This window comes from Vanacampus margaritifer, chromosome 1 (genome assembly GCF_051991255.1).
Source record: "Vanacampus margaritifer isolate UIUO_Vmar chromosome 1, RoL_Vmar_1.0, whole genome shotgun sequence".
Taxonomy (NCBI): domain Eukaryota; kingdom Metazoa; phylum Chordata; class Actinopteri; order Syngnathiformes; family Syngnathidae; genus Vanacampus; species Vanacampus margaritifer.
In genome coordinates this window covers 10,251,600-10,276,235 of record NC_135432.1, presented here as the reverse complement: position 1 = coordinate 10,276,235, position 24,636 = coordinate 10,251,600, and the positions used below count along the sequence as shown (strand labels likewise).

Here is a 24,636-nt window from a genome sequence, read left to right as displayed (position 1 = left end):
ATTTTTTATATCCGTTTTTATTGTCACTTTTATTAATTAATTTATTTATTGATTCATTTGGCAGTTTTGGTCCTCCATAGGAAACAGCTGACCTCTTTGGCCCCTTAACGCACAGAATTCACTTTTCAGTTTCTCTCATGAATCTGCCAAAAAGGCAGACTTTCCCTCTCCCCAATGGAAGCATCTGCTGGGCCAAAACCTTCCTCCCTTGTGATGCGAGACTTTGACTTGTTGGCCGCAAGTCAATTTTGTTCTATGGGAACTGTAATATCAGCACTTTTCCGGTAATCTGGGCCAGTAATTTTGGACCACACACTTGTTGATGTTTGTTGCAGATGTTTGTGCAGTAAAGAAAGAAATGGATAGAAATGCAGTCAGGATTGTGAATGACGGAAGACAAATCTTTAATGCCAGTGTATGCGTGATTTTCTGAGAGACTGTTGTTGTGATGGGCCACTTAAAAGGATGTGACAGGCCAGATCTCGGCCCCGGGATTTGAGTTTGACACAGTGACACAGTGGCTTAAGGTTGTGGACATGACATCACTGCAAGGTTCTAACTTTGTCTCTCTCCTCCTTCCCTGCAGAGCAGAGCAGTTTGTCTCTGGTCCAGCTAATCGGAGATCCGCCTCCCGATGAGATCGGTCGGGTCATCGGGCCAGGCGGCGCCCCGGCCTACGTTTTCACCTCTGCAGCCGTGTCGGGCCAGCCGGCTCTGGCCCACGTGCCCAACCCATTCTACCGCCACTTCTCCCTCCTCTTTCACATCAAGCCGTCCACTTCGGCCGCCTCCGTCCTCTTCTCCATCACCGACGGGCCGCAGAGGCTTATGTATGTCGCCGTCAAGCTCGGCGCCGTGCAATCTGGTCGCCAGAGGGTGCAGTTCTTCTACACCGAGCCGGATTCGGAGGCGTCGTACGAGGCCGCCAGCTTCGATGTGCCGAGCCTGGTGGACAAATGGACCCGTTTCTCGCTGTCTGTCTATGAGGAGCAGGTGACCTTCTACCACGACTGTGAGGCGGTGCCACGGGTGGTGAAGTTTGAGCGCTCCCCGGACCCTATGGACCTTGACGCAGGGGCCGGCATCTTTGTTGCTCAGGCCGGGGGTGCCGATGAGGACAAGTTTGAGGTTAGAAGGCCACATTTAACATGTTCATGGAGCGTGTTATGACCACCTCATTGGCTAAATGTTTTCTTTATAGGGACAGTGTGTATTATTTATCGCCATCTAGTGGTGAACTAATAATTCATTCATTTAAAAAAAACACTATTAATTTCAATAATATGCAAAAACAATGTTCTATCACATCAACATACATTTTTATATATACATCATAGATCTAGTAATCACTAATCACGCCTAACAGCAAGGTGACCTGTTTCGCCGCCATTTTTCTGCTACGGCTACCCGAAGGAGAAGAACATCACAAATATAGTTAACCTCTGGTGGTGCTTGTAGCTAGATTTGAACCCAATGGGTCGAACTGCGCTTACCTTCCACAGCTGGGGGCTTACAGGTGGTCGTCGCTGAGTCCCGTGACTCCCGCAGCTTGTCTACCTCTGCTTTGCTCTTGCTGGCTTTTGCTAGCGTCTCCCGCCAGCTGCTGTTGTTAGCCTGCTCCAGCTAGTTTTTGATAGCTGCTCTTGTTAGCCGCTATAGCGAGTTCTTGCTAGCCACTTTTGCCGTAGATTATCTTGACTATTGTTTTTTCTTATCCTTCTTTTTCACTTGAAATTTCTTTTTTCTTTTCATTGATTCCTTTACTTCCAATACTTCTTTTTCCTCCTTACTTATGACTTTATTTCTTTCCAAGCAGGAGACTGGAACCCAGGGCTAGAACTGTGAGAGAGGCGTGTTATCGCTCGACCATCTTGCTGTCCTGCTCCCAAGGCTTTCAGTCCTTTTGTCTGTCCTTGCTTCCCCTCTTTTCTCTGTTTACTTCCAAAATACAAAAGCAGTCTTAAAAAATAGTTATCCATCTTTCCAGACTTCAGTAAGAGCCACGAAGGATCTGGAGTTACACCACATGACACAAAAGCCCTTAACTTAAAGTGGAAGATGGATGGATGGAGAAAATGTAACTTAATTCAGTTTAAAGGCAGTAGTAGCTTGTATTCAGTGAAATTAGAAAATTCAATCCCCCCACCCCCATAAAACACATGTAAAAATGCACTTTAGATAAATGACACAGTAATTCCCCCCTTTTTCCTCCCTTTGCGCATATTTCTTTTTCATAGCTCTATGCATGATCCCTGACCTTTCCCTGACACTTCCGCTTCAATGTCTTTAGGGAGAAATTGCTGAACTGAGGCTGGTGGGAAACTCTCGGGCAGCCGAGCGCTTGTGTGACGACATCGATGACGACTCTGATGCCGTGAGTATTCCAAGAGTTTCCCCCTCCCGGTGAGACCTGACGTCCGAACGCTCACATGCCATGCTTGTCTCTCAGGCCTCTGGCGACTTTGGCAGCGGCGAAGTCAGCAGGACGCAGACAGGAGGCAAAGTCAAGGTCAGTCAGCCTGGTGAACCATTTCGTTTTTTTTAAATCTACCTTTGTTATTTGAGAGTAGGAGAGTTGAACAGATCATATTTCACCACCAGACCACTCCTGCATCCTTCAGGCCAGTGCCTGAGCCCCCACTGATCGCCTCAAAAGGAAGCAGAGTTAAAGAAACAGGTAACTTCAGCTTGAATGTTATTCTTGCAAAACAGATGAATGGTGAAATGGCTCCCCCTGTTGAGATGTTTGCACTGCTTCCATTATTTAAGGGCTGAGGCTGTGAGACGCATCGCTCAGTTATATGACAATTGTTTCGCATGGTATGGTTACAACTAAGGTAATAATTATTGGTAATAAAACACTACTAAAAGAGTCAATGCGATGAAGTTGAGAGACTTCTCTCTCGCTCTCGCTCTCGCTCTCATCCTGACAGTTGACCTCATAGATAGTGATAGATGCTTCCCATAATTAATCCCGTAACATCGAATGGTCACAGATGCAATATTCATACATATAGACTTGTATTAACTCATTCACTGCCATTGATGGCGATAGACGTCAAAAATTAATTTGAACTATTTCTATTAGTTTATTATTTTTTGTACTTTTGTAAACAAGAGTAGGAAAACCTATATATTTTTATTGTACATATAGAACAGATATAAAATGTGTGATTAATTGTGAGTTAACTAGTGAAGTCATGCGATTAATTATGATTAAAAAAAAATAATCGCCTGACTTTTTAATAATCTTTAAGTTGCGTCAGGCGATTATTATTTTTTTATTGTAATTAATCGCATGACTTCTATAGTTAACTCACGATTAATCACACATTTTATCTGTTCTAATAGTACAATAATTTTTTTTTATAGGTTTTCATACTCTTGTTAACAAAAGTGGAAAAAATGTTAAACTAATAGAAATAGTTCTTATTAATTTTTGACGTCTATAGCCGTCAATGGCAGTGAATGAGTTAATTAGGTAGAAACGCATGACTTCAATAGTTAACTCACAATTAATCACACATTTCATCTGTTCTAATAGTACAATAATTTTTTTTATAGGTTTTCATACTCTTGTTAACAAAAGTGGAAAAAATGTTAAACTAATAGAAATAGTTCTAATTAATTTTTGACGTCTATAGCCGTCAATGGCAGTGAATGAGTTAATTAGGTAGAAACGCATGACTTCAATAGTTAACTCACAATTAATCACACATTTCATCTGTTCTAATAGTACAATAATTTTTTTTATAGGTTTTCATACTCTTGTTAACAAAAGTGGGGGAAAAAATGTTAAACTAATAGAAATAGTTCAAATTAATTTTTGATGTCTATAGCCGTCAATGGCAGTGAATGAGTTAATAAGGTAGAAACAACTATCAAAGTAAAAACAAATACAAGGGTAGCTATGATGGGGAATTTAAAGGAATTTATGGTAAATCATATTGAAGCAATTGTGGTGAGTAAAAGAAAGTCTAATTGCTTTGGTAGTTTTAGCAAAGCTGATAATATAATATTGACAATAATTTATAATGACACACCCTAATAGGTACAGTAGCTGAGGCTGTCGATATGCATGACATGTAGAGATAGACGAGTTCCGATACAGGTATGGGTGGATACACGCACTGGTGTCGTTCTGAAAAAAGTGGTATCAAATATTCCTAATAATATGTATGCATAATATTGCCCACTGTCACTCTAATTTCAGGTTCAACTGGTGCTAAAGGAGAGAAAGGTGACAGAGGAGAGAAAGGCATCCGAGGGGACGCAGGCCATGTAGGGCCGAAGGGAGACCCTGGCTTTTCCTCACAAGCTGGAAGTGGCGGACAGAAGGTGGAATGTCACAATATGCACATTTATTATCATATGCACATTTCCATTATTATAACCAAATCAAACTCTGTGTCTTTTTAGGGAGAAAAGGGAGATAAGGTCTGTGAATTTTGCATTATGTTCCCACATTCAGAAGAAGAAAAGTGACATAACACATATAAATATAATCCTCATCAACAGGGTAGTACAGCCTTTGGAAGTAAAGGAGCGAGTGGTGCGCAGGGGCCCCCTGGTCCCCCTGGAGCTGCAGCCGAGGTAGTCCATATTGGGGATGGGTCTTTAATGCAGCATGCGGCCGGACCCCCTGGATCTCCGGGCCGAGATGGATTGCCTGGTCCATCGGGAGCTGATGGGGAGCCTGTGAGAGAATTTCAGAAATCTGATTCATTTCAGTGTTCATTACTTCATAAATACATAAAGCAACTCACTGATTGTAAATGATGTTCCAGGGGGACCCGGGAGAGGATGGAAAAACTGTAAGTGAGGACAGTATTTCTGCACAAATACATTGGCAGAGTAAATGTAATTGTGTTTCATGTGTCTGTTTTCAGGGTCCTCCAGGACCGCAGGGTTTCCCAGGAACACCTGGAAATTCTGGTGCTAAAGGGGAAAAGGTTTCGTTACCTTTGAATTATAGTTAAACTTTTATTTTATCACACAACATTGACTTTTTGACCTCGGAACCTCAGGGTGACGGGGGCGAAGGACAACCTGGACCCAGGGGTCCTCCAGGACTTCCAGGGCCTCCTGGACCAGGGACGGGAAATCATCCGGTATTACAATTTCTCATAGACACATTTCACCATCACAACAACTTTGCTTTATTTGATTGTGTTCTTCCACAGACATTTGTAGACATGGAGGGCTCAGGATTTCCAGAATGGGAGAAGATCCGGGTATGCACAGTCATTGTCAAACTCAGGGCAAAGAACACTAACCCATGTTGCTCTTTAGTCCCTCTCCTGTGGCACATTGTAAATCTCTAAAAAAAATAAAAAATAGTAGAAATTATTTTTTAAACATATCTATTTGTATTTTTTAGATTAAATATTCTTTAAATGAATTAATGATTAAAAAAATAATAATAATTAAATATTCAAAAAATGTCAGAAAAAGAGACAGATGATAGAGGAAATAGATTTTAAAAAAATACCTAAAAATATATTAAAAATAATAAAATATTCTAAAAATACATAAAATGTCCAATACGGAAGAAGAAAAGCAGAAAATTACCGTAAAATGTCCATAAAATTGCCAAAAACTCAGAGAATTTAGTAGAAAAGGTAGAAACAAAAACATTCAAAAATTAACTATAAAATGTCCAAAAACAAAAGAAGAAATCTCGAAAATTACCATAAAATGTACACGAAAAATGCCACAAAGAAGTCAGAAATTTGTTTTCTTTTTTTAAAGCAAAAAATAAAATATTTTAAAAATACATAAAATGTCCAAAAACAAAAGAAGAAATCACGAAAATTACCATAAAATGTCAACAAAATTGCCCCCAAAAAAGTCTGAAAATTTATTTTAAAAAAGACTGAAAACAAAATGTTTAAAAAGTAACCATAAAAATGTCCCAAAAAAAAGAAATCCCCCAAATTACCATATGTCCACAAAATTGATAACAAAAAGGGCTGTAAAAAAATTGCCATAAAATGAAATAAAATAAAAATGTATTTATATATCACCTTTCATACATTAAAATGCAACTCAAGGTGCTGAACAATTAAAACATCTATAGTACACTAAAATGTACAAAAAAGGAAAAAAGAGAGGCAGAAAATTACCACATGTCCATAAAATTGCCCCAAAAGTTAGAATTTGACAGAAAAAGGAGAAAAATCTAAAAATGTACGAAAAATGAAGTATGAAATAATGAAAAAAAATCCAAAAACAGAAGGTAGAAGAAAATGCATTGGATGCTGCATATTTTTCTGTTATAGTGAAGCTTTAGTTAGCTCTTGAACCCTCAGTACATTAGACTAACTAATACTAACACACTGTTTCATTCATCACAATGTTCAAATGCTTTGTGGTGGCCGTGGCTCAGGGTGTAGCGGCAAGGCACTTCACACCACACATTGCCTCCAGTGCTCCTCACACTGGTGTTTGGAAGGTGCGAATGTTTGGTGGTGGTCGGAGGGGCCGTAGGCGCACACTGGCAGCCACCCTTCGGTCAGCCTGCCCCAGGGCAGCTGTGGCTACTTAAGTAGCTTACCGCCACCACAGTGTGAATGTGTGAGCGCACGAATAATGCCATCACTGTGGAGCGTCTTTGAGTAAATAGAAAAGCGCTATATAAATTTTTATTATTATGTTTTGCGATCTCCAGACAGATTTTTTATTTATCTGGCCTAAAATGGCTCTTTTGACAGGAAAGGTTGCTGACACCTGCACTAGCCAGTTTGTAACATGCTTGCACAACTAAAATCCTGTTCTTTTGATCATCTTGTTTTTTATTCAGGGTCTTGTTGGGCCACAAGGCCCACCGGGCCCTCCCGGCCCACCTGGGGTCCCTGGTACATCAGTTGCATTTGGATCCAATGGTCCAGTTGCCTTTGGACCTCCTGGACCACCTGGAAGGCACGGAGCTCCGGGTCTACCTGTGTGTATCTACCTGTGATTTAACCCAGAATGAATTTAGGATATCATGGCAGATGTGTTGAGCTCTACTTTTTCCAGCTGTTTAATCCCATGTGCCGTTTTAGGGTTCTCCTGGGCTTCGTGGTCTCCCAGGTCAATCTGGGCCCAGAGGAGAGAAGGTTAGATTAAAATGACACACATGTGGTCAGTTTCAGTCGTGTAATCTGAACATACATATTCCAAATGTTCTCCATAGGGTGACTGTGGTGATTTTAACTCACATGGAGGAGCTGGAGAGAAGGTGGGTTATGTAAATGTGCAGTATTTTCATGTTTTAATGAAATAATAGTAAACTACCAATAAAGGTATTCCTTTTTGGGAGAGTCATCCTTTGCAGGTACTAGGGGTCTCTCTGGTGATTTACTGTTTTTCTCATCTCAGTAATGCCATCTCGGGATGAATAAAGGATTATTGGTAACATTTTAGGATGAACCCATAATGAATTAAAAACTTTATCAGGTGAATTTAATTTGACCTTCTCTAAGCAATTGAATGCACATTTTTGCACATCTTGCTCTCTAACAGAACATAAATAAAATTCAAAACAGGTGTTTGATCCATAAATAAATGAACAGTCCACTTCCTTATTGAGTTCATCTTAGGCACAAGTGACCACTGAGCTTTGAATGTCTCAGCGTCATCAGCAGGTTGCAACAGAAATACTGACATACTGGAAGAGTAGAAGAAAGGCAAAGTGGGCGTCCTTGTAAATGTATTGATTGATTAATGGATCAAACAGTTGTTGTGAATTTTGTTGTATGGAATAAAAAGTTGTGCAAAAAGTAATGAAACACTGAACAGTTGGACATGTGCATTCAAAAGATTAGAAGTCAAATTAAGTTCACTTGCAAACATTATAGCTCATCCCAAAATGTCCTGCAAAAGCCACATTTGCCTAAACATCTTTGTGATTAACAGGATGTAAGTAATGCTTGTTTACTCCAGGGTTCTCGCGGTGACCCGGGAATGCCGGGAACGCCAGGACAGACTGGGCTAGCAGGGCTTCCAGGTCCCATGGGCCCACCTGGACGACCAGGGCCACCTGGACCGCCATACCCCTTTGGCTCTGTGAGTATTGTAGGGTCAATATTCTCACTTTGTCATCAATCGTTTTTTCTATTAATTACATTCACCTGGCATCAGTCCGAGAATAAGGTGCACCACTATTAACTCATTCACTCCCAGCCATTTTCACTGAAGCAACCCCCTTCGCTCCCGACTATTTTACTGGATTTTGACTGATTTTGCAAGTTTTGTGTTCTATTGCTATAAAATCATTGAGTCTGTTCTTTCATCAGGAAAAAAAAGTATATTTCTATCTGCTTCCGTTTTGCAGCAATTAGCATTAGAATAAAGCTAAGTTTCATTATTATTCACAAATCTATTTAAAACAGTGGCGGAAACAGATTGTTGCAACATTGCCCTGGTTGATTTCTTATACTCTGCTGCCACCTGCTGGCCGTTTTTGTAATAACTACCATTGCTTCATGCATTCTCTTCAGTTCAATGGCTGCATCAAAGCCTTCTGTATGCTCTAGCATAAAAAAAATCTATTTAAAAAAACGTATAAATATGTCTTTGGGATCATGGTAATATTTAAAATACAACGTATTTATACATTTCTGGGAGCAAATGAGTTAACTGGCACAAATAAAAAGTGGCTAGTACATTTTGGAGTGCACTCAAAAAGGTAATTCATCTATAGGTTGACCGGGAGGGTTTTGAGACAAATGGTGGCGCACGAGGAATCAATGGCCCACCAGGACCTGAGGTATTGTATCATGACTCCGCTTCCAGTCGCCTCACCCAAAAACACCATCATTAAATGTTGATTGTGTCGCGTTTCCCAGGGTCCTCCAGGAATTCCAGGTCTGCCGGTAAGCCGTTTTGCCAACTCTTTTCTCCCTCAACTCAATTATAAGGCTGTTTTATAGATTTCGTACAATTCCGAGTTCAATTGTCTGGATTTTTAGGGCAGACCAGGTTTACCTGGAACCAATGGTGACAAAGGCGCCGAAGGACCAAGAGGTCCACCTGGAATTCAAGGTCTGGATGGCTTTCCCGGAAACCTGGTAAGCTGGCAGAATAATGACCTTTTTTTTTTGTGCAGCTGCTTTAGTAGACAATAGACATGAGCAAAAACATACCTAATCAAAACAAATTACGGTGTTTCATTCAGGGACTGAGGGGCGATAGAGGAGAGAAGGGGGAACAAGTAAGTCAACAAAGATATACTTGGCAAGAGATTCAAAACTAAAATGTACCGCATGTTGGTTCACATCACAGGGTCTGCCAGGACGTGACGGAAGCCAACCTGGACCTCCGGGGCCTCCGGGACCACCAGGGCGAATCATTTATCCGACTGGTGATGTGAGTCAGAGCTCATCATTAACCCTCCGGGACCGGCTAACCCCCACCTCACTAACCACCACACTTGTCTTGTCGTATGTTCACCTTCATACTCACTAACCCAACTATGTCTTGCTGTAGTATGACAACCGTGATTGGAGTGAAGGGTTGCAGGTGAGTGCATGCAGCTGTTGTCCACCAAACAATATTACAAAGTCAAAATGCGTTGACGCCTATTTTTTCTGTCTTTCTGTCAGACGGGAACAGGAATCCCGGGTCAAGCAGGATTTCCTGTGAGTCATCCTGCAATTATAGGATCATTTGTCAGACGTAAGAAAACAGAGATGAGTCCATATGTCATGTTTGAATTTATTTTAGGGGCCTATGGGACCGAAGGGGGAAAAAGGTGACGGTGGTCTTCCAGGGTTTGCCCCTAAGGTAAGGTAATCCACCCTCAATTAAAAGGTTCGAGATATAGCATTGCGCTTTCGGATACAATTTCAGGATGAACGTAAAATGCACGATATCCTTTAAAGATGAACTGAGTTTGAGCTTCTGTAAACTTTCAGTACTGTTTGCACAACCCGCTGTTGTCTAACATGAAGCTGAAAATCAAAATCACAACAGGTGTTTGATTGATGAAAATTTCCAAGGACGTCCACTTGTTTACTTTTCCGTGACTTTTTTTTTAGTCTCCCAGTTGCAACCTGCTGATGACACTCCATGACACTCTGAGCTCAGTGGTCACTTCCTGTTTAACATTCACTGCCATTGACGGCTATAAACATCAAAAATTCATTTGAACTATTAATATTAGTTAAAAAAAAAGCACTTTTGTTAACAAGAGTATGAAAACCTAGATTTTTTTTGCCGTACATTTAGAACAGATATGAAATTTGTGATTAATCGCGAGTTAACTAGTGAAGTCATGCGATTAATTACGATTAAAAACTTTAATCGCCTGACGTCCCCCCGAATTTTGTATCTTTTTTTTGTTCATTCACTACCATTGACGGCTATAAACGTCAAAATTTCATTTAAACTATTTCTATTTTTTAAAAAAGCCCCACTTTTGTTAACAAGAGTATGAAAACCTAGAATTTTATTATTGTACATTTAGAACCGATATAAAATTTGTGTTTAATCGTGAGTTAACTAGTGAAGTAATGCAATTAATTACAATTTTAAAAAAAATCACCTCTTGCCCCAAATTTTTTAAGGATCTTTTTTTTTTTTTGATGAATTTATGGCAGTGAATGAGTTAAAGCCTTGTTCTGTTGATCCGTTGTTTTGGTCTCATGATGTTAATATGTGAAGAGCATGATGAAGAGGACAGTTTAAATTCCAATGCTAATGACTCCAGGAAATGTATTGGTCCATTCTTGGATGAAAAACCTTTTGCTAATTTTGGTGTTCAGCTCCTTGTTAGAGAATTTTGGAGTCCTCAAACAATGACTCATTCATTGCATGTGCATTCAAAAGTTTACAGAAAGCAAATGAAATTCACCTGTAAAAGTTATATTGCAATTTAGACTAATCTTGAAATTTCCCCTAAAAACTCCATTATCTCTAACTTTTTGTGAGTAGTGTGTACTGTACGTATTGCATATACAATAAATGCATATGATTTGTTCAGGGTGAAAAAGGAGAGCCTGGTGTCATCATGGGTCCAGATGGGCGACCTCTATACCTGGGGGGGCTGACAGGGAAACCAGTAACTATGACATCACGTGTTCTTCTTTTACATTCAATACCAGTGCATTCATAGGGGGCTACGTTATGTAAATATCACTCTGTGTTCTGTCCACAGGGAGATATAGGACCCCCGGGCCCAGTTGGACCTCCAGTATGTACTGTATATATACATGCTCTCTGTACAGTGTACACAATGTTATTACCTAATGGTTTTTGCATAAACCTGTATCATTTTTTTCTCTCTCTGCAGGGCTCTTATGGCCCTCCAGGTCAAAAAGGAGAATATGGACTTCCAGGTAGACCAGTGAGTAGTTATTCTACTTTTTTAAATGTTTTTTTTTTTCATCATCATCATCAACATCCAGTATTTAACAAAAGTGAGCACACTCTTCTCATTCTTGTAAATATTTTATTATATCTATTTATTTGCTGTCCTCTCAAAATAATAACACAAAGCTATTAATGTCTAAACACCCCTAACTTAAAAATAGCCAAATTGGGCCCAATTAGTAGTTTCCCTTCCGTGTGTCATGGGACTCATTACAAGTTCTCAGGTGGGAATGGAGACGCAGGTTTGTTAAATTTGGCATTGACGCTCTCACACTCGCTCATACTGGACACTAGAAATTCAAAATGGCACGTCTCATGAAAAGAAAGATTTGATATTATTATGAAATATTCAGTGAGTAAAGACATTTTTACAAAAATGTGGAATGTATTTTGGTTTAGGGTCGACCGGGACTAAACGGCATTCAGGGACAAAAAGGAGAGTCGGGTGGTGGCGGGTCTGGAGCCACATACTATGTGAGTATATGCTCACAAAGTGAACCGTGAGAACTGGAACTTTGTCATCTAAAGTAACCGCACCACATTTTCATTCAGGGACCCCCAGGTCCACCGGGCCCACCTGGACCTCCTGGACCACCAACCAGAGTGAGTTAAGATGTAAATGCTGAAGTAGGAGTATTCTTCAAGACCCCCAAAGTCGTCTGCAGTAGTCTTATTTTCATTAAATAGAGTGATATGCGAATGAAAACATTTGGATCCCTCTAAATGCTGTCTGTCCCTTTTTCATTTTAGGGATACGAGGACTATTCCAGGCATTATCAAGGTGAGTGCACGACACATCAAGTTGTTGTCTATCCTTCCTCGGGTCTCCTGACGGCCTCACGACTCTGGCTGGAAGTGTTCGGTTTAGGTGAACGGTATGGGATTTTTTAATAGGTTTTAGGTGAACTAATAAATACGCACGCACACACGCACACAGGCACATACACATACACGCACACAGGCACGTACACAAATACTCACCCACATACAAAAAAATAATAATAATAAAAAAAATTAAATTAAAAAGGAGAGCATTGATGATGACATGTCAAATCGGTAAAATTACCGAATGAACAATACTGAGCTCTCCAGAAAAAAAAAAAAGTTGTTGTCTATCCCAATTTATACTCAGCATTCTTTTGTTGTAGATACTAAAGGAGAGAAGGGTGACCCTGGGACACCAGGATTCCCCGGCCTACCAGGTAACACAGCTTGCACTAAACATTGTGTTTTAAACCAAATGTAAGATGAACATCTTGCTTGTTGTTATTCAGGTGTCGGGTCAGACTTTGACATTTACGCCTTTAAGGTAAGCCTTCTCCGTTGATTGTGCGGCAACAAAAAAAACAGATATGACGGACAACGTCAACTCTGGACATTTAATAACCATGATTCTGTACCTAGAATGATTTGAAGGGTGAGCCAGGAAATTCGGGTTCGAAAGGAGAGAAAGGAGAACCGGGTGGTGGATATTATGACCCGCGATATGCAGGAAGCGGAGTCGGCACGCCGGGAGTCCCTGGACCTCCAGTGAGATCATATTACTGTTTTCATTTGGTCTTAATTTGGAACAAAGCTCTCAAATACAATAAGACAAAACTATTTTTGAGAATAGAGCAATCAGTAGTGCACTCTTTACATCGCATAGCCAAGTAAATCTGATGAACACAACATATGGATTTCTTGACATGCTAAAATCAAATCAAGAGGTACTTTCAAAAGGAACACTCATTACTTTAACAGTTAGACAACTAAATCAGTGTCTTCTTATTTATCCCAAATTAAACTCTACTATAATTGTACAGCTCATTTTTATACCACATAGCAGTTCTGAAATGTTTCATCTTGATCATTTCCATGGAACAAAAAGTAACTTTAAAAGGGTTTGGAGACTTAACATCCATTTTACCACTTTAAATATGTAAAAAAAAAAGTATCCCTCCAGGGTCCCAGAGGTGACTCCATTCCCGGCCCACCTGGTCCCCAAGGGCCACCCGGTCCACCAGGAAGAGGCTACGATGGCCGCCCTGGATCACCAGGGCCACCTGGACCCCCTGGTGTCCCCTCCTTCCCTGGACCTCAGAGGGGCACACATAGTAAGTTTGCTAACAAAAAACACTATACTTTATTATCTCTTTGACTGCCAAAAACGTTAAATAACGTTTAGTAAAATCCTATGGAGGAGTGCCAAAGACGTTAAAATACGTTTTTTTCAAAACAGAGGTGAAACTAACCATTTTCTATTGTTGATTACTGAAAAACGGAATAAGGTAGAAACAAACTTTTTTTTCTGATGAAAGACGAGAGTCCAATCTTTCATTTGGTAGTATGTGTGTTTCCATAGTCCAAACACATAATTTTCTGTGGACCTTGAAATATCAGTCAAAAATGCTTAAATCGGCTGGCACCCACGGCATCCCTTTTCTGAAAACGTCTGGCAGTCAAAGAGTTAACTTGTTCCTTTCAGGACACGACTTTATAGATAATTGGGTCATTTCCCTCTTGAAAAACAGCTATCAGTATTCCTGGACCACCTGGGCCACCCGGAACACCTGGAACACCTGGACATTCCTCTGGGGTGAGAAAATCAGAAAAGGAACTCAAGATTTGTTGGAATTTAGATGTTTCTGGGGTTGGTGAAGGACTCTGGTTGGTGGCCCGGTGGGTGGTGGGTGGTGTCTGGTCGGTGCTGGATTTCACTTTCCTTTCTTTTTTTTGATCCTTCCTCGGGTCTCCTGACGGCCTCACGACTCTGGCTGGAAGTGTTCGGTTTAGGTGAACAGTATGGGATTTTTTAAATAGGTTTTAGGTGAACTAATGAATACACGCACGCACATACACATACTCACCCACATACAAAATATATATATATATTTTTTTTTTTAATAAAATAAAAATTTTAAAAAGAGAGAGAGAGAGCAATGATGATGACATGTCAAATCGGTAAAATTACCGAATTAACAAAAAAAAAGATACTCAAGAAAGCCTCTTGGCTCAGCTCTGTGATTGTTTGTGAAAGTAAGGTTGTTGTGTCCAGCTGTAGCATAATGCGAGAATGCCCAGTATTTGGTTTGCCACCTTTTATCATATTGATGACACACAAGTGCGGATTGGGAAAAACATGTTGGTCGCACTGCGCTTAACTTCCGTGCCCACATTAGGTCTCAGGTCAACACCACGATGAATGTTTTTCTTTTTGGACATGCAGGTGACAGTTTTACAGTCCTATGACGTCATGACAGCCACTGCTCGAAGACAACCTGAGGGCTCTCTGGTTTACGTCTTAGACCGGACGGATCTTTACCTACGCGTCAGAGACGGCGTTCGTCAAGTTCAGGTAAGGATGGAGCTCTTCTCTTTAAAAAGAACCATAAATGCAGCATTTTTGGTGAACTTGTTACCTTTAACCTTTTTCAGCTTGGGGGCTATATTCCATTACCAAGCGAGAATGTGAGTGTCCTGCATGTTTTTTCCTCAATTTCCCATTTTACCATTTAAGTGGCTTAAAGCTGCTCTCTGTAACAATTTGGCCCAAAATATTTTTACAATAGCCTTTTTATTTGACCATTTATGACTGAAACATCTTCTAATTAGTAGATAAACACCTTAGCTGTTCACAATGGGTACTTGTGTGGCCAATAGTTTTCAGACTGAATTCAAGTTGTGACGAAGGGTGTGTGCAGTTTAATTTTTCTTCAACAGGTGGCAGTAGCGATTCGAAATTAAATTTTCTGCGTTCGGTAGCTTTAAATGATGTATTTAGTAGTCTTTTCTACAGCCGTTGTTTAGATGTGTGAAGTGAACGGAACGCTGGCAGTAATTTACATTTTAAAAGGTGAGGCATGCTCTTTTAATGCTGAAATGGATAGCGTACTGTAGAGCTGACATTAGCCAGTTGGCTAACCGTTATGCCATCCATCCATCATCTACCGCTTATCCGGGGTCGGGTCGCGGGGGCAGCAGCTTCAGCAGGGAAGCCCAGACTTCCCTCTCCCCAGCCACTTCAGCCTGCTCCTCCGACGGGATCCCAAGGCGTTCCCAGGCCAGCCGAGAGACGTAGGCTAACCGTTATGGTTTCATAAATGACTCAAAGACACGCCAACCAATCAAACCTCTTATACAAACCTGTAAGAAAATATCCTTCACGAACCCAATGTTTTGTTCTCCTTGTGGTCTTCTCAATGCCATTTATACAATATCTGCTTCATTTATCCTCTCCACCCACAGTTTCCGCTGGATTAATCTATAATTTTAGGGGGGGGGGGACACCCCTACAACTACAGTGTAAATTGTATGATGCAAGTTCAAACACAACACATTTTTGTCATCATTTTCAGTTTAAGTTAGCGTTAGTCCATCTCATTCTGCCACCCAGAAGTACCCTGGCGCCTACGCTTTACAAACATTATGAAATGTTTTTTCAATATACAACGAACACTGCTTTCAGGCTAATGAGGTTGCAGCTGTGGAGCCCCCACCAGTCGTTCCGTACCCCCCGCACAGCCACTCCAACGACTCCCACAGGCAAGCGGAGAGGCCAGACCAAGTTGACCCCCATCAATCTGGCCAGCTGTACCCTCCTTACCAAACAAACCTCGACGGCAGAGACCAAAACCTTCCTGATGGTAGACACCACCCTGACACTCGACATACAGCTCAGCCAGATCCCCGATACCCATCCCCGGCAGACCCCAGATACCCCAGTTACACAGACCGGGTGCATAACCAAGATGGCCGCTATGCAGTCCATCCAGCCCATGAACACCCGCCTCACTACGCTGTGACCCCTCAGCGAAGGCCCCCACCGCCTGTGGCCCAGAATCCGGTCCACCATCACACATCAGGTCCATCGGTGAGAGTACACGTGGTTCGTTAGCTGCCACTTGCATCTGCTCTTATCGTATTGGAGAGTAAACATGTTGTGGGGTTCCTCCAGCTCCATCTTATCGCCTTGAACCAGCCCCAGACTGGATCTATGCGGGGCATCCGGGGTGCCGACTTCCTGTGCTTCACCCAAGCTCAGAGCATCGGAATGAAGGGAACATTCCGGGCCTTCTTGTCCTCAAAACTCCAAGATCTCCACAGCATTGTCCGCAAAGCTGACAGAGACCAAATGTCGATAGTCAACCTGAAGGTACATCAAATACAAAAAAGTTATGAATATTCAATGTCTACTGATGAGCTGCTTTGTATGTTTCAGTGTGTATCAATCATTAACATACCTGTGCTTTTTAAACGTTAAAAGTTGACTTCCCCCAAAAAAATGTTTTGTCTCATCAGGATGAGGTTTTGTTTGACAACTGGGACGCAATTTTTAATGGTGGCACTATCAAGGAGAATGTCCCTATCTACTCGTTTGACGGTAAAGATGTTCTCCGTGACAACACATGGTATGTATTGCAATTTAACACTTTCACATTTTCTTGATCATAAATAAGGATTACTGACAATTAATCAGCCGTCCGTGTCCAATTCCGCTTGTCCTGGTCAGTCACAAGACAGCTGAAGTGTAGTAAACCTCTTTACGGGGTCGGAATATAAAAGCGTAAACAATTCATATCGGTTACTTTTACCAATTACAAAAAGTTGCTATACTTCTCAAGTATAAAAGTAAATCCTACCTAAAGTATATCCAGTCGCGTCCCCTTGTCGTGCCATAGTTGGGCTTTCATACTGTGACGTCTTGCAAGAACGGCACCAACAAACATTGGTTTTGGATGTCACCCTTTTATTGATCTTAACAAACGCTACTGGTGGCCGTAGCCGACGCCAGGAAAATATACAACTCACGAGGGGCTAGCAGAAAAAGCCACGAACACACGCAACCAATCCGCACGTAACGTCCCTCCCCTCCCGCGAGACCTGTGTTGCGTTTACTAACAGTCGGACATAAGATTGTTAAACAGGAATGGCAACGCTGGAACACACTTAGTTCGTTACAATTCTCTTCTTGTCCCGTGCGCTGATTCACTAACTAACAGCCAATCACAGTGCTCAAATGCCCCGACGCCGATACATGTCAAATTTGCTGTAAACGCCCCCGACGTATTCCAACTCGATTCGACATTACGACGTAATTTATACACTGGCCAACGCTGTCCGACTCCCGACGTTGGATTGGTGTACCTAAGCCTTTACATACAGTTGGCGAGTTGGATCAAAGAGCCACAAACTCATTTGCTCCCAAAAACTTATAAATATGTTATATTGTAAATGTTTAAGTGTCCCAAAGACGTACTTATACGTTTTCTTTTTTTGTTTTTTGTTTTTAAATGCTAGAGCAGAGGTGGGCATCTAGGGCTGGAATCCTGCAGGTTTTGCATGTTGCCCTTCTCCAACACAGCTGATATATGATCAGCTCATCAGCAAGCTCTGCATAAGCCTGATAACGATCCTGTTGATTGGAATCAGCTTGTGTTGGAAGTGAGAAACCTCCAAAACCTGCAGGACTCCGGCCCCCGAGGACTGAGATTGCCCACCTCTGTGCTAGAGCATACAAGAAGGCTTTGATGCAGCAAAGAACGGTTGAAGAAATGGTAGTTATTACACAAACGGCCAGCAGTTGGCAGCAGAGTATAAGAGATCAACCAGGGCCATGTTGAAAACAAGCTGATTTCCCCCACAGTTCTAAATAGATTTGTGAATAATGATGAAATTTAGCTATATTCTAATGTTAATTGATGTGAAACAGAAACGGATAGAAATGTACTTTTTTTCCTAATGAAAGAGACTTTAATCTTTCTTTTGATAGGTTTCATGTTTTTATAGCAATAGAACACAATATTTTGTGGGCCTTGCAAAATCAGTCCAAATCCAGTAAAACAGCCGGGAGTGAAGGGGATTGTTTTAGTGAAAATGGCTGAGAGTAAATAAATGAATTGGCTTCAATTAACTTTTTTTTTTCTCCTTCTTAGCGAGTAACAGAGGAGGGAGGGAGCCAAACAATACTCCAAAAAGACGCCTTTTCTCCTTTTTTCTCTGATTAATATGCACTGTCCACACAAAAAAAAAAGTACCATTGGATACTAGTTAGCCCCTAGGCCAACATGAGTAGCCCCAGAGTCTGTTATAAAAAATTGCTTAACAGTGATGGGACACTGTGACTTACTAAGAAGAATTTAAAGCGAAGAAGAATGATTGTATTTATTTATTTATTTATTTAATTAATTATTATTTAAATGCAACATAATACAGTATGTTTATTCTGTACTAAATGGTCTATAGGTTCAAAATATTTTTAAAAAGGTAGCTTTAGAGCTGTAATTTTAATAACATGATACTGCGATATTTTTGCCCCTGGTTATCCTACCGTCAGATTCTAATATCAGCCCAGGTCTAGTTGGGCCTGAATTACACCATCCACGGACCTGACACAAATGTTTGCTAACATTCCATCTTATCAACCTATTTCTTCATGGACCAACTCGACTTTGTCTTATCTGTTTGTCTCAGGCCCGAGAAGATGATGTGGCACGGCTCCGTCACCAGCGGCCAGCGGCAGGTTGACGGTTTCTGCGAGTCGTGGCGCATGAGCAGCCACGTGCTAACTGGCAAGGCGTCTCGGCTGCAGAGCGGCAGTCTGCTGCAGCAGACTTCCAGCAGCTGTTCCAGCTCCTACATAGTTCTGTGCATGGAGAACAGCTATATCGGCCACGGCAGGAGATAAACGCACACGGGCATGGCAAGAAACATGCTTGGGACTATAAATGTTATTGTTTCCATGCAAATACATGTTTTTTTTTTTGTTTTTTTACATTGCAAGTAGATTATATGGTGCTAAACAAGATAATCAAATATGTGAAACAACAGTTTCATGCGGTTCTAAGAAGATTTAAATGTAAACTTCAGTTCTGGGGAAAAAAATAAGAGACCACTGCAAAACTATTAGTCTCTCTAATTTTGCTATTTATAGGTAGTGTATATGTTTGAGTAGATTGACAAATTTCATTTCATTCTATAAACTACTGAAAACATAACTCCCAAATTTCAAATACTGTCATTCCAAGCTTTTATTTGCAGAAAATGAAAAATGGTCAAAATACGAAAAAAGGTGCAAAGTTTTTATTGGTCTTTTTTCTTCTTTTTCTTCCCAGAGCTGTAGACGCAAAGAATTAGGAGGTCAAATAAGTATGACTCAGCTGTTGAGAAAGAAAATAACATAATATTGTATGCAGTAACAGGGCTATTTTTTTTCCTTTTTCGTTTTATAAGAGTGCCTTTTCTATTTTTACTGTTGTCTTTTTATAAAAGAATCCCAAATGTATCCAGCTAAGGTCCGTGCATTAGCCAGGTTGACGATAAAAATGATACAAATGTATATGTAAACACATGAAAGCTCTGTCTCTCTTATGGGAGCAGTAAATACAAAGCAGTTTGCAACACGTATTACACACACACGCAATAACTGCACACTTGCATATCAGACAATCAACCCTATTTTTTTTTACTATTTTGCAAACAAGTAGTATCTACTTTGGTGCCTGGGTTTCAAAAGGGAGGACATTTTGGCGGTTGTCCAAAAATGGCAGGGGGAATGACTGCTCGTGACAAACGTAATAATAATAATAATATGCCACCTATCAAAAGAATTCTTGGTACCATTATATGATTAGGTCCAATTCTACAAAAAATGTGAGTACAATTATTCTGAGTATTCGCCCAAACACTTGTTCTTCTGACAAAGCACTTGACTTGAATTAAAATATGTTTGTCAACCACTGGCTGAGCCCCTTCGCTCTTATAAAGCAAAGGATCACTCATAACTCTGTTCTTAGTCTGGAAGAAAGCTTTGACTCCAACTGCAGCTGCCAAAAGGTAGGACCTCTTCTTGACTTTTCACTGCTTTGCTTTGCACTAGAGGAAGGGATGGGCACAGAATAGAGTCCATCAGTGGGTTGGAGAGAAAAAGAACAACCCTAAATATTAATTAGGCCAGATGAGTTTAAAGATCTCATATTCTGGCAAAAAGGGACAACCAGCAAAAGCAGCCATACTTAATCAGTTTTCAGTCTTTGCCAAACAGTTTGTATGAATGTACAGAAATTAATTGTATACATTTTCCATCAAATGATTAATATAGTAGATATAGAGTTGTAGATTAAAAAAAAAAATGTTTTTACTATTCCTTAATTGTCACATTTCCCGTTTGGCTAAGCATCAAAATACTGCTTAACTTCACTTTTAATCATGTGTAACTAACATTTTTGATGTAGATGACTGAACCTCGCAACTGTAGCGAGTGCAAAGAGTCCCTTTTTGGGCAAAAATTCATCCTGAAGGCAGAAATGCCACACTGCGTAAAATGCTACGAGACATTGTGGTGCGCCAACTGCGTGGCGTGCAGCCAGCTTATTGGCTGCACAAGCAAGGTAAGGTTTTCGCCGCGTACACTCGATGCCCGCCGATGACCTCAGAACCAACGGCTTGCCTTTCGCCCCTTTCTCAGGATGTGGCATTCAAGGGCCTCCACTGGCATGGTGAATGTTTCCTCTGCGTCAGGTGCAGCCAATCTCTGGTGGATCAGGCTTTTGCTACCAGAGATGACATGCTGATGTGCTCGACATGCTACGGCAACGAGTTCTCAGCAAAGTGCCACGAATGCCTGAGGATGATAATTCCAGGTGAGAGCAAAAACCTACATACATACAAACAATACCAAAAAATAAGTTTGTATTTTATATTTTCCTATTCTTAGTCTTAACAAAAATCAGTATCATATGGTTGAGATGCCACTTGATTAAAAAAGCATCTTCTTCTTTTCCCACGCCTATTCCCACTATAGACTGCGGGGTCCATAATGATCATATAAAAAGTTATTCCAAAAAAACTGAAAAATAAAAAAAAAATTATACAAACATACAAAGCTCCCAAAAATGAAAAAAAAGTACACTTACACTACTTACACTTCTGTATTTATTATTATTATTATTATTATTATTCAGAAAATGGATGGATTATTATTTCCATCAAAATCATCATAATCATTATTAATAATATAAAAAAATATTCAATAAAATAGAAAAAAAACATTAAAAAATCTCCCACATAATGTGTCCAAAAAAAGCTGTTTTCTTTCCAGTGAATGCTATACGCCTGTTATTATTATTATTATGATTATTATTATTGTTCAGAAAATGGATGGGTGGATTATTATTGTCATCTAAATCATCCTTTTCATCATTATTAATAATATTGAAAAAAATATTCCATAAAATGGAAAATTAAAAAAAAATAATACATAAAAAAATCTCCCCAAACATGTGGCCGAAAAAAAACTTTCGAGTGAATGCAATACACCTACTATTACTATTATTATTATTATTATTATTATTATTGTTGTTCCAAAAAATGGATGGGTGGATTATTATTGTCATCATCATTATCATCATTATTAATAATATTAAAAAATATATATTCTGTGGGGTCGGCTGCCTTCGTCTACTCTTTAAGAACTCCTATTTTGAGCGTCCTATGGCTTCACTTTGAAATGGAGCAATCCTGATCTACATTCATTCCATTTCTTCTTTGGCCTACGTCTTGGTCTTTTCCCTTCTAATTGCAGACTCATAGCCTCCCTAGCAGGGTCATTTTCCTCCATTTATCCTCCATAATTATCATATAAAAAGTTATTCCATAAAACAAAAAAAAAAATACACACAAAAATCTCCCAAAAAATGTATCCGAATGAATGCAATACACCTATTATTATTATTGTTATTATTATTATTGTTGTTGTTAATCAGGAAATGGTTGAATGGATTATTATTGTCCTCATCATCATTATCATCATTATTAATAAAATAAAAAAATATTAAATACAATGGAAAATAAAATAAAAAATACACAAAAAAGCTACCAAAAATTTTGTCTAAAAAAAAGCATTTTTTTCCCAGTGAATGCAATACACCTATTATTATTATTAGTAGTAGTAGTAGTATTGGCAGTAGTAGTAGTAGTATTTGAAAACACTGATTATGTTAGTGATTTTTCACAATAATTAGGAACCAGATAAATATCAATATGCAGCACTTTATTTCTCTAAATCTCTGTCAGCGTTTACATTTTCAAACGATCACTTGTACAACTTTCCTAGAAAATCACAATGTCCCTTCACTGGTGTGCTATTTTTAGAACAGTACCATGGGTTACGAAGGCTTCCTGGTGTCCGCAGGCACCATGTTGGTGACCCCTTCTAGAGTGGCTACTTCTATCGTCATCTAATGTGTATATCTGAGTTCTCTGATAACAAACCGTGTTAAAAATGTCAAACCGTTCCTTTAATCTACCAAATGGTCGAGCTGGCATCTAGGCAAAGGCATATATGGTTGTAAAAAAGAAGTATGTGCTTTTTTTTATTGAATGTCCTCTACTGAATGGTTGAGTGGGTGAAGCCATTCCTCATTGCGCGTTACACACCATTTTTTTCAAAGGCTCTAAGAAGATGGAGCATAAGGGCATCAGTTGGCATGAGAATTGCTTTATTTGCAAAAGCTGCGAGCAGCCCATCGGCACCAGGAGCTTTATCCAGAAGGACGCCAACAACTACTGTCTGCACTGCTACGAGAAGCTATTTGCTCAGCAATGCATCCATTGTAAGAAGGTAGGCCACAGCATGATTTGACAATTACTGCCATACCTTGACTCCATATACTGCTTTTTTTCCCCCCATGCCGTTGTTCTATTATTATTATTTATTTATTTATTTTGCTTTGCGTTGTGAGCCAAATCAGTGATACTAGTGAGCTAGTCGGGGGAAAAAAACGTTTTGAAGTAGTTGTAGCAGTATTTCAGTGCCCAAGCACAGTTAGTGATCGTGGTGGTGGTGTCGAACTCAATCTAGCGATAGTACTTAGGTGGGGGGCTCGCCTCAAAGCCCGCACCCGCAGCGGTGGATGGTTCTAGACATTGAACAGTCGTGTAGAGAGTGTTTTGTGTCAGTCAAACCTAGATAGATGTTTCCACCTGTGTTTTGCTGCTAGCCTAGAGCGGCTGGAGGGGCTAGCAGCTAGCTTGGTAGATTCCGGAGACAATCCAAGAAGGAGCGAGTTCTTGACCAATAGAAGTCCATTTTTATAGTGGAAACTAACCAGCTTGTTCCTTAAATTGTCTTTTATTCAGTTTGATTATCTTTGTTCTGTTTTTCTTTATTAAAAATACCTAACAAAAAAATGTGGTTGGTGGACCGAATGAACGAACAAACAAATTAAACTAGTAAGTCAAGTTCCCACTGTATATCCAGTGTCTGAATCATTGAAAAAGTTGAGCTGAATGGATTAAGAAGATATGTTGTCCATTGTGTGTGTGTCTGTGGTTCTCTTTCAGCCCATCACCACTGGTGGAGTTAACTACCGTGACCAGCCCTGGCATAAAGAATGCTTTGTTTGCAATGGATGCAAGCAGCAACTCGCTGGCCAACGTTTCACTTCTCGAGATGATTTAGCCTACTGCTTCGACTGCTTCTGCAACCTGTTTGCTAAAAAGTGTGCTTACTGCACCACCCCAATCAGCGGTGAATGAGGCCTTTTCATTTGAATAATAATGTTGGGAAATATTTAATTCTCATGAAATTATTATTGAAGCTGTTTTTAATCAATCCATTTGGCCGCTGTTTAACTGACTTGTGAGGATAGTTCACATGCTTCCCTTTTAAATCATAGTACCGAATTACAACTTTATTACATTATTCTGATCAGGAGATGTCCTGATTGTGTCCTCGAGTTCAAACCTCATCAGAGATTTGCTTTTGTTCCAGGTCTCGGGGGCAGCAAGTATATCTCGTTCAATGAGCGCCAATGGCACAACGACTGCTTCAACTGCAAACGGTGCGGCGTGTCCCTGGTGGGCCGAGGCTTCTTGACATTCAATGATGACGTCTTCTGCCCTGACTGTGGCAAAGACATCTGACAGAGTGGCTGTGAAACAAAAATATAAGCCGCATTTTTTTTACTCTCATATTTGCTTCATTTTAAGTGTCCACTATTGCTTTCTCACACTTGTTCTGCATGCACCGACAGTAGTCCTTTTAATAAGAAATGCATTTTTGTTGCAAGTTGTGTTTTAGATTGTAATCACTCTGTTTATATACATTATCTACTTTGAAATTAGAAACCACATATATACTATAGTGTTTCTGTTAATTGTTGTGACTTCATATTTATTACAAAAAATAAAGACTAGTGCAAAGACAACCCTGTGTCATGACTCATGATAATATTGCTGCTAATCATAGAAGAAGACATGTTATAGAAAAAAGAAAAGAAAAATTATTAGTACTGTACTGAG

At 40.1% G+C, this 24,636-nt stretch overlaps 2 protein-coding genes across 4 annotated transcripts in view; both read left to right on the top strand.

The window, feature by feature from the left end:
* LOC144057027 (collagen alpha-1(XVIII) chain-like) overlaps positions 1-20,072 on the top strand; it is a 33,652-nt gene extending 13,580 nt beyond the window's left edge. For 2 of the 3 annotated variants that reach the window (XM_077574261.1, XM_077574241.1), the window contains exons 2-41: positions 587-1,128; positions 2,291-2,374; positions 2,450-2,509; positions 2,602-2,677; positions 4,214-4,338; positions 4,420-4,437; positions 4,519-4,698; positions 4,788-4,814; positions 4,890-4,952; positions 5,028-5,111; positions 5,184-5,234; positions 6,803-6,943; positions 7,047-7,100; positions 7,178-7,222; positions 7,927-8,049; positions 8,687-8,752; positions 8,832-8,858; positions 8,955-9,053; positions 9,161-9,196; positions 9,268-9,351; positions 9,472-9,504; positions 9,588-9,623; positions 9,709-9,768; positions 10,967-11,044; positions 11,141-11,176; positions 11,276-11,329; positions 11,755-11,829; positions 11,908-11,958; positions 12,106-12,136; positions 12,504-12,557; positions 12,630-12,664; positions 12,760-12,885; positions 13,301-13,451; positions 13,869-13,933; positions 14,564-14,692; positions 14,773-14,805; positions 15,803-16,207; positions 16,292-16,489; positions 16,636-16,745; positions 18,808-20,072. In XM_077574261.1, the coding sequence (XP_077430387.1) occupies positions 587-1,128; positions 2,291-2,374; positions 2,450-2,509; positions 2,602-2,677; positions 4,214-4,338; positions 4,420-4,437; positions 4,519-4,698; positions 4,788-4,814; positions 4,890-4,952; positions 5,028-5,111; positions 5,184-5,234; positions 6,803-6,943; positions 7,047-7,100; positions 7,178-7,222; positions 7,927-8,049; positions 8,687-8,752; positions 8,832-8,858; positions 8,955-9,053; positions 9,161-9,196; positions 9,268-9,351; positions 9,472-9,504; positions 9,588-9,623; positions 9,709-9,768; positions 10,967-11,044; positions 11,141-11,176; positions 11,276-11,329; positions 11,755-11,829; positions 11,908-11,958; positions 12,106-12,136; positions 12,504-12,557; positions 12,630-12,664; positions 12,760-12,885; positions 13,301-13,451; positions 13,869-13,933; positions 14,564-14,692; positions 14,773-14,805; positions 15,803-16,207; positions 16,292-16,489; positions 16,636-16,745; positions 18,808-19,021 (3,959 nt within the window). In that variant the 3' untranslated portion in view covers positions 19,022-20,072. The remainder of the gene's footprint in view (positions 1-586; positions 1,129-2,290; positions 2,375-2,449; positions 2,510-2,601; positions 2,678-4,213; positions 4,339-4,419; positions 4,438-4,518; positions 4,699-4,787; positions 4,815-4,889; positions 4,953-5,027; positions 5,112-5,183; positions 5,235-6,802; positions 6,944-7,046; positions 7,101-7,177; positions 7,223-7,926; positions 8,050-8,686; positions 8,753-8,831; positions 8,859-8,954; positions 9,054-9,160; positions 9,197-9,267; positions 9,352-9,471; positions 9,505-9,587; positions 9,624-9,708; positions 9,769-10,966; positions 11,045-11,140; positions 11,177-11,275; positions 11,330-11,754; positions 11,830-11,907; positions 11,959-12,105; positions 12,137-12,503; positions 12,558-12,629; positions 12,665-12,759; positions 12,886-13,300; positions 13,452-13,868; positions 13,934-14,563; positions 14,693-14,772; positions 14,806-15,802; positions 16,208-16,291; positions 16,490-16,635; positions 16,746-18,807) is intronic. The other variant, XM_077574251.1, reaches the window with a different exon arrangement.
* Positions 20,073-20,219: 147 nt separating this feature from the next.
* On the top strand, positions 20,220-24,449 carry LOC144057043 (four and a half LIM domains protein 2-like). The gene is made up of 5 exons (XM_077574272.1): positions 20,220-20,723; positions 20,801-20,975; positions 22,785-22,954; positions 23,677-23,863; positions 24,107-24,449. The coding sequence occupies exons 1-5, from the start codon at positions 20,568-20,570 to the stop codon at positions 24,256-24,258; spliced, it is 840 nt and encodes a 279-aa protein (XP_077430398.1). The 5' UTR covers positions 20,220-20,567; the 3' UTR covers positions 24,259-24,449.
* Positions 24,450-24,636: the final 187 nt, after the last annotated feature.

Bases quoted from the DNA above. Each gene is read 5' to 3' on its own strand.
- LOC144057043 (XM_077574272.1), top strand. From the start codon at position 20,568: ATGACTGAACCTCGCAACTGTAGCGAGTGCAAAGAGTCCCTTTTTGGG. The intron at 20,724-20,800 runs GTAAGGTTTTCG...CCCCTTTCTCAG, and splicing joins TTATTGGCTGCACAAGCAAG to GATGTGGCATTCAAGGGCCT. The intron at 20,976-22,784 runs GTGAGAGCAAAA...TTTTTTTCAAAG, and splicing joins CCTGAGGATGATAATTCCAG to GCTCTAAGAAGATGGAGCAT.